The sequence below is a fragment of the Hydra vulgaris genome, chromosome 08 (assembly GCF_038396675.1).
Source record: "Hydra vulgaris chromosome 08, alternate assembly HydraT2T_AEP".
In the NCBI taxonomy this organism is placed as follows: domain Eukaryota; kingdom Metazoa; phylum Cnidaria; class Hydrozoa; order Anthoathecata; family Hydridae; genus Hydra; species Hydra vulgaris.
Genome location: NC_088927.1, coordinates 14805001 through 14814393, shown reverse-complemented (window position 1 = coordinate 14814393; position 9393 = coordinate 14805001). Strand labels below are relative to the sequence as shown.

Here is a 9393-nt window from a genome sequence, read left to right as displayed (position 1 = left end):
TGTAAGTCTTTTCATTAATGTATATTTGTTTGGCGTAAATGTTGGATAAAAGATCACTGAATTTTTCTGTAATTTTTGCTAATTTAAAGACGCAAATCGCCTTATGATGCGCTGGATAGTTTAAGTTATGTCATTCTCCCAGAACCTCGTTTGAATAAGTTTTTGTTGTGAGTTTATTTTTTCAAGTGTAAACATCGTTAATTAATTCACTTGTTACGGCAGATTGTAACATATTAGAAAATTTTTAAAAAGTTCTTTAATTATTGTTTATTGCATTATTAATAATTGTTTAACAATTTTTAAATTTTTGAAAAGCAATATTGTAAAAAATATTATTAATATACCTATTTATCATATAAAATGATGGTAGATAATGGATAAGAAGTAATATAAAAATTTATTCTATTATATTAAAATATTTATTATATATAATTGTACATAATATATTATATAGTTTTAGGATGAAATAATAATTTAGCTTAGACTAGAAAAATAAATGCCACCTATGTGGAGGCAATCTTGTCCGCAAATACCAAGTTTACCTAATCCAAGAGCTGCTATACTTAATTTTGTGAAAGGTGTTTGGGGTAAGTTTTGCTGAAGTTTATAGCTTTTTATTCTTAAAAAATTTTTTTATGTTATAGTGCTTCTATAAAATCAATATTCTTTTTGGTACTCCAAAAATTGTTAGTAGAAGCGTATTTTTAGTCATGGTTTTGAAATTTGAATTATTGAAGGGTATCTAAAATGTCCTGCATTAGCATCATTAAATCCAGCAAACAACAAAGTACATATTACCAGTGAAACACAATTGCAGGCATGATTTTTTAGGTGTTAATTGAGTGTTATACATTACTATGAAAAACTTTATTACAAGATATGGGCCAATTTCTTATCAAAGTCGTTTTATTAGCCATACTGAAAATAAGCCACTGCATTTTTGTACAATTTGTCTGCTAAAAATCTTTACAAAACCAGTATATCTTGGTCTCAAATAAAGCAATAATATTCTCTTACATTTTAATTGTTATAAGCGTTTGTTTTAATATCCAAAATATCATTTTTTTTGTATAAAATACGTACATAAATTTTTTTAATATTTAATTTAGGAGGGAGCAGTTTCAGGAAAAAATAAATTATTTTTCCTATAGATTATTTTAAAAATAATATTACTCCCAAAAAAGCTGCAAGCACTCACTACCTAAGTTGGGAGTTACTATAAGGTAAAAAAAGAACATTGACTAAAGACTTTAAAGACTATTTATTATATAAGCCTTGAAATTATGATGATTAGAGAGAATTGATGTTGAATGGGATTACAGTAATAAGTTGCTTTTGACTTTGTAAGCAATGAGTCATACAAGATTGTGTTTTGGAGTAGCAACCATGGCAATATTTATAAAAAAAAGAAAAAAAATTCAACCTCATAATGATAGGTACAATGCACTTTGAACCATGTCTAATAATAGGGTTCTAATGAAAGAGATAGGATTTCATTAGATGAACCAGCCCAAATATGATAACAATATTCTATTCAAAGATGTATATGAGATTTATAGAGAATGGAATTAAGAATAAGAATATGACAAGCATAATGAAGAGAGACAACCTTATCAGATGCTAACTTTAAAATGTATTTAAAGTTTTTAAAAGAGGTCAGAATAATAAAATATAACAGTGCTTTACACGTAAAGGTTTATGAGTCTAAACTAATAAGTCAATATCTAGCATTACGGTTTTTCTGTGATAATTTATGATAATATACCCTTTATATATTTATTTTATGTAGCCTATATCAGGCTTTGTTAAGAAGTGCTACGCAGCTTGCATTTTACAAACAAAATGATGATTTGCATGCATATTCAGCAGTTTGATGTTAAGCAAAAACTTTTTATTTTGGAATATTCAAATTATCTTTTAATATTGTTTATGTGACATTCATTCAGAAAATATTAAGTCATAAAAAAAAAGCATTTAACCACAACTGAGCATTTCCATTTCTGTGCGTGATTTTTTAATTTTCTATGTTTTTACAATTAGAAGCTGGGACTCATTGCAATATCCTTCTCTTATGATTTTTTTATAAAGCAACTATAGCAAAACTATTTTTTTTTTTATACTTTAGGTTACCTAAATGTTTAAATATGTATATTTTTATCATTTTATATTTTTCTTTGTGTTACTGTTGCAATATTTTTTAAAATATACAATGATTTTGTAAAATATTTGATTACTGCTTTTTCTAATCAATAATATATTAAATATGAGTTGTAGAGATATAATATTTCACTTGAAATACTCACAAGCAATTTATTTTCATAAAAATTAATCAACAAATTTGCAACTTCCGTGCGTGACCATACATGAACTGCATTTAAACAATTGTTGTGGCTCTATGATAATAGTGCAATCTTGTAACTTCCGTGTGTGACCATACATGAACTGCATTTAAATGATTGTTGTGGCTCTATGATAATAAAGTATCATTCAACTAAAGTATCATTCAAAAAAATATATATATACTGCTGAAACTTATATTTTTCGATGAAAAACTAAAATTTGAGTTTTTCTGTTCTGTTTGTGATTCCACTTCAAAATTAAATTATTCTTTAATTACATTACTAATGTATACCATTCTTTGTTTAAAAAATAGTTTAAAGATTTAAAAAAATATTTAAAATTAAGATTTTACCAGTAATTTTTGTCATATTAGGTTAAATGATTTTTAGCGTGATTTAAAACTAAATTTAGTTACAACTTTAAAATACGCTTATGATGCAATTTAACTTTTAACGATGTAAGTATGAAAGCTGTGGTCACATTTATTATTAGCAAGTTTGTGAGTAGTTGATGATGATTTTGTTAAAGCTAAAATATTGAGAAAAAAAAATTTATAGTTTTATTTTGACCATTAAGAAATTCTCCCATAAACGTTTTTTACCGGGTTTTTAATTAAATTTAATTACTATGCGGTGTTTAAAATATGCAACTGATGTAATTTAACTTTTAACAAAATGACAGAAATTTTTATTATTTTTAGAATTTGATTTTTTCTATGCAGAAAAAATCAAGTTCTAAAAAATGTTGGTTAATGCATGCATATATACTGTGATGTTAGAATGATAGGGTTCTATCTCCCTTTTGTAAGCTTAGAGAATTTGCCAAAATTTGTTACACTCTCTTAAATTCGTTAAATTAAAAGTTCAAAACATCAAATTTGTTAAATTTGTTGCTTCGAATACACATTATTTATTTTTTATTAAGTAATATAAATTGGTATAAGACAAAATATCATATCGGTAGACGAGAATAATAAGGTTCTATCTCCAAATTTTCATGGTAAAAAAAATTAATTTTTTGTTTTTAATTATAATATTATTTTTGTGTTCAAAATTATATAATTTTAATATAATAATCTTTTTATTATTATTTATATAATTTTAAAAATTGTTTTTATTTTTGTTTTTTCATTGTCAATTTCAACCTTGTTTAATAAAGTTTGAATTAACAATTTATTTATACTCAAGAAATTTTAAAAGTTATGAAATTAATAATGTAAGATTAATTATAAAACATAAATAAGATTAAAAAAAAACATATATTTTATCAATATAAACAACGACAACTGTAAAAAATTTAAATAATTAAAAATCGCAAATATATATATTGCAAAGTTATATTCTCACAACATTAAAAAATGTAGATAGAACCCTATTATTCTAACGTCACGATACGTATCTATCTCATATGGTCTTTTTTTATATCACTTTTTCAATTATATAATTATATTTATTAGTTCATCAGTATACGCATGTTTAGCTTATTTGGATTAGGCATTTGTTTCATTACAAAATGGCGGTGGTTCGAATCCCATTGCTATTCAATTTTTCATTGTTTTCTTTTAAATTCTGCTGCTCATATATTTGCTTTGTAACTCTTTATTAAACATACAACAAAAAGATTTAAAATATCTTTCTGTTGTATGTTTTTGAATAATACACATTTCTTCACATTTAGATTTCTTATACCATTTAGGCCTCTCAGTGCATTTTCTAAGTATGGCACTCACACATATATACATAGTTTTTAGGCTTCAATTCAATTCTATTACCTTTCTATTCCTGTACGTTTTTTATCCCAAATCTTTAAGCGCTTTGTAATTTTGGATACCTGTTGCTTTTTAACATTCGGTTTAGTGCATATAGTTCTCCCCCATCCCTTTCTTTTGGTCTACTATGTTATTGGTGAAATATATGTAAACAGTTATTAATAATAAATCTTTGCTTAAATTTTGTGCTTTTATATCTGTCCATCAGCTTTTAATAGCTTTTAGTTAACTCTTACTCTAATATAATTTTTTCTCTTTCTTCCCTGAGGCTCCTAGGGCTGTATGTGTTCCTTCAAAATAACTGGTTTTTGAGTTTGGTTGCAAATGATAAATGGTAATCTAACATGTATTGCAATAAAAAAAACTTTTGAAATGCTAAATTTAATAACAACCGCCCTAAAAAAACAAAAATAAAAACAATACACAAATTGTTTAAATTATAAAATTTTTTGTTTTTTTTTTATTTGAAATTACTTTAGTTTCATAATTTGTTAGTTTTGTCTTCTTTGTTTTTGAAACTTAGCTTTTTCTGCAAAGTATTGAAATGCTTGATATAATAAAACTTGCAAACAGACCAAGTTGTTTAAATAAAAAACCTTTTTGGACAAATAAGACAAACAAGACAAAAAATTGCACACGTCTCCTGGGCAGGCTTGAACAACAAATAGTATAACAATTTTTAACAAAGCCTATATATATATATATATATATATATATATATATATATATATATATATATATATATATATATATATATATATATATATATATATATATATGTATATATATATAAAATCAGGCGTCGGCAGAAAGAAATAAGTGCAAGAGCGGCAAATAGCTCTTTTAAAATGAACATGACGAGCTCATCTAAACAGCTTCTTAGGAGAGCTTTTGGTTTTTGTGAGAGCTATCTGTTTATTCATTAAAAAAATTGGTTATTAATTACAAAATTTTGTTTTTATACTTGTTACAAGCCCAGGGCGCGACAAATGGTTGTTTTTTTTTAATGAACGTTGATGTTCGTAACTTATTTAATGACAAACGTCTAATTTAAGAGATATGTTATTTTAGGAAGTTTTATTTTTAAATAATTTTTATTCTAGTTGATAAGTTATTAGATATAGTAACGATGCTTATTGAATTTAATTAATTTTTATTTCTTCAAAATATTTTTTTATGCATTTGCAAAGTGTGTGCACATTAATGATAATTAATATGCAATGACCTAACAATTGTAAATTGTTATCAATTGATACTAAATAATGAATTTTTTTCAATTTAGTTCGCTAAACTTATTTACAAAATAAAAAAACTTGAAGAAATTAAAATAAAAAAAGCTGAAAATAAAATAAAACTTTTTTAAATAATACCATATTAATAAAAAGTTAATAAAAATATCATATTATTAGCATTGTTAAACGTACAATAAAAACTAAAAACTATAATAATTGTATATATTTCAGCAAAGCTTAAATATTCTTTTCAACATTTTAAAAGTGTTTTTATTATGCAAATAAGTAACTTCACTTTAAGAAAAATTGAAAAAAAAGCAGGCTATAGAAAAAAGCAATCATAATGTTTAAGCATGGTTTATTTTAAAGTAATTGCAAATCCATTCATTTTATGGAAAATTTTGTATGCTTATTTTAACGCATGCAAAAGCCATGCTAAAACATAATTACTATCTTTGATAGCGTATTTAGTAATTTTACTTAATAGTAACGCTATTAAAAGAAATAATCATGTTTAGCATGGTTTCTTTTTAAGTCTTTAAAATGTGTTTTAAATTTTAGTAACTGTTTTTTTATCATAAATATGTGTTTTTTATGATAAAAACCTATCAATCACATAATTATTTGGAAAAAAATTGCTGAAGTAATGCGTATGTTTTTAATAATTTTAAGCAAATGCCAACGTATTTTGTTATGCATATGCAAAAATATATAAATGTGACGTTCATTTTTCTGTCTTTTTTTTAACAAAAATTTGCACTTTCGTAGATTTGTCAGGCCATGTCAAGCATATGTTTGTTACATTAATATTACAAGAATATATACATAACAAGTGTCATTTATTGTATCATGAAAAATTTTTTTATATATAGGAGGTATTACCTGACAGACTATGATATATAATTCTTTTTAATTGTTATTATACCCTCTCTAAACTCTATATCTCAAAACACAAATCTTGACAAAGGAAGATTGCTGTGTGGAGAAACAAGTTGAGCATAATAAAGCATTGATATGGTGCATTTGAACTCAGTATCTCTCACCTATTAATCTAAATACTTTTGTATTTAGATTAACCTTAAATGTAAACAAAAATGAAAAATTACCAGATGTTAATTTTTCATTTTTGTTTACATTTAAGGTTAATCTAAGTATGAAATTTCAAGGCTTGCAGACATAATCCACAACTTAATCTTTTTATAGATAATGATTTTTATAAAAGAATTAACATTTAATTTATGAGAGTAAAAAATATTTTTTTCAAAAACTTGTTTACCTCCAAGAGGTTAGGAGAGAAGTTTGAAGTTAGCATGATACCTTGAATTAACCATATTGATTATAAAAAATCTAAAATCCACCTGTTTAGTCACAAAAACTAGGGAAAATTTTTTTTTTTATCCTTTCTGGTTAGAGTGGCTGTGAAATTTACACGGTGTGGTCACCTGGTATTTAATAGGTTTATAAATTAAATAGAAATTACTTTTTTTAACACCACGTGTTTACTTTTCTGACTCAAAGCATAAGTATTTATGTTTTATTAGATAATTATATATCATAAACTGTTATTAAATACAATTTATTATTTAATAAAATTATTACAATTATTTAATTTTAATATTTAGTATTAACCTATTAGGTTATTAAATATCTTCTTCTTCTTCTTCTTCTTCTTCTTCTTCTTCTTCTTCTTCTTCTTCTTCTTCTTCTTCTTCTTCTTCTTCTTCTTCTTCTTCTTCTTCTTCTTAAACTTGACTATTGTTTGTGAAATTTTGTTAGTGAAATGATATTTTTTAATCAGGTAGAGGAAACGTCACATTAAATACAGCCATATATTCTAGTGATATGAAAATCAAACTTTTGCCAGCTCTTCAAGACAACTATATGTACATGATTATTGATGAAAAAACAAAACATGCTGCCATTGTTGATCCCGTAGAACCAGAAAAAGTCATAAATGCAATGAAGGAAGAGAATATCAAACTTACACATGTTCTGACAACTCATCATCATTGGTAGGATAATAGTTAATTTTGATTTTAATGAATTAAATATGTGTTTCAATTGAGATTGTTTTAGGGTTTCTCACATTTATTCTTTTGCATTATTTTGCATGTCCTACAATACCAAATGTATTCCAGTTTCTTTTGTATTCCAGTTTATGCTATTTTTTATGCTTATACACATAATTTTTTAAGTACCATATATTTCTGTGTGGTAAAATAAAAGAAGAGATTATTACAATTATATTAGTGATTATGATCTTTATCGAGTGTAATATTAAAATTTAAAGTATAATTAATTTTTTCATTCAATCATTAAGGTTAACATTTTATTCAATTTTTTCATTCAATTGCAATAAAATAAAGCAAGTAAAAAATTTTGTTTAATAAGACAAATTGTGTTTCTATAAGTCGATGTATATATTTGATTTTCAGATTTTTTTTAGAACAAAAAAAAAATTTGAACAGAAATAGAAAAATTTTTTTTTAATTTAAACAATTTATAATTTAGCTTTAAGTTTCCTCATTAAATCTTTGCAATAGAATGTTTTTACTTTCTAAACTATTTTATGAAGCAAAAAATGATGACGTTTTTGCAAGTATAAAAAATATGAAACTGCTAAAAATGTTTATAACTTAAATTTTTTTCTTTGCTTGCACTATGTTCTATGATATTTTCTATGATATTTTACTTTCGCGATTTTATATTTTTTATTTTATAAAAGGAAAGCTTTTATTAAATCTTTTATTTTTATTTATGTATCTTTATTTTCCATTTTAAAAAAATTTAGTATTACAGACATCACTGCACTGGTATTGTAGTATTATTTAGTATATATTTAGTATTATAGACTTCACTGCAAAAAAACATTAAAAATTTGCAAAAAGAATTTTAATCTTCAATCCTTTTTGCAAATTGTTTCAAATATTGTTTTAAATTTTACAAAACTTAAAGTTTCAAATTCAAGGTTCTTAAAAAAACTTGTATATCTCTAGAAAATGTTACATCTTGATAATGCTATAAATAAAATATAAATATTTAAAAAATGATATTGCGTTTTTCATTTTTTCATTCTATTTGAAATTTTCTGTTAAAATGATTTTTAGTTAAAGGCTTTTTGTTTGTTAACAACATATAAGATATAAATAAAAACATTGCTATGGCTAACTTTTTGTTTGTTAACAACATATAAGATATAAATAAAAACATTGCTATGGCTAACTTTTGCAAGTAATTGTCTTTGAGCATTTACTTAACTTTATGTTTTAATTTACACTTTATAGGTAAATTTAGTGCAATGTACTTATTCATAAAGAATATCATAATAAATTTAACTTTAAAATAGAAATTGAAAATTATTCGCTTTCAGGCTGAGATTTAAAGTAATTAAAATTTAAAAGCGCTTTATGTTTAATGAAAAACTCCGCACAAGAGAGCAAGTTATTATACTTCTAATTGAAAGTTAAATTTAACTTACAATAAGTTTAACTTTATAAATGACTCCTACTAAAAATCTCAGACTAACAGTTATTCCATATTTTTAAAAACAGCTTTAAAAAATGCAAAACTAGAAAAATAATAAAATTATTTATTTCTATAAAAATTTTTAACTTGTCTTTAGGGATCATGCTGGTGGAAATGAAGAGTTGGTTAAACAACTGACTGACTTGGTAGTATGTGGAGGGGATGAAAGAATTGGAGCTCTCAATAAGAAAGTGAAAGATGGTGATAAAATAAAGGTTTATAACATTATTTAAACCATAATGCCAATTGCTTTAGTTTAATTTAAGTTGCATATTAATAGTTTAGTTGCTAACTAGATTAGTAGTAACTAGCAGTACTGTTAGTACTAGCTGTACTTACACTGAAAAATCATTCAAAATTTATCAGTATATTACCCTTAATTCACTACAGTCTGTACTAGAAATCAAGGTTGCTCAATTTAGACTTCAAAAGTCAAAAACAGTTTTGTAAAAATCTTTTTTTTCCTTACGGGCATAAAAATATACAAAAAATATTCAAACTTCAATTCGATTAGTTGTCAACTATATT

General features: G+C 24.2%; 1 protein-coding gene across 1 annotated transcript in view; it reads left to right on the top strand.

The window, feature by feature from the left end:
* Positions 1 to 451: 451 nt before the first annotated feature.
* Positions 452 to 9393, top strand: part of LOC100209346 (hydroxyacylglutathione hydrolase, mitochondrial) — a 36185-nt gene continuing 27243 nt past the window's right edge. Inside the window, exons 1-3 of the mRNA XM_065803139.1 lie at positions 452 to 587; positions 7139 to 7352; positions 8963 to 9080. Of these exons, the coding sequence (XP_065659211.1) occupies positions 497 to 587; positions 7139 to 7352; positions 8963 to 9080 (423 nt within the window). The 5' untranslated portion in view covers positions 452 to 496. The remainder of the gene's footprint in view (positions 588 to 7138; positions 7353 to 8962; positions 9081 to 9393) is intronic.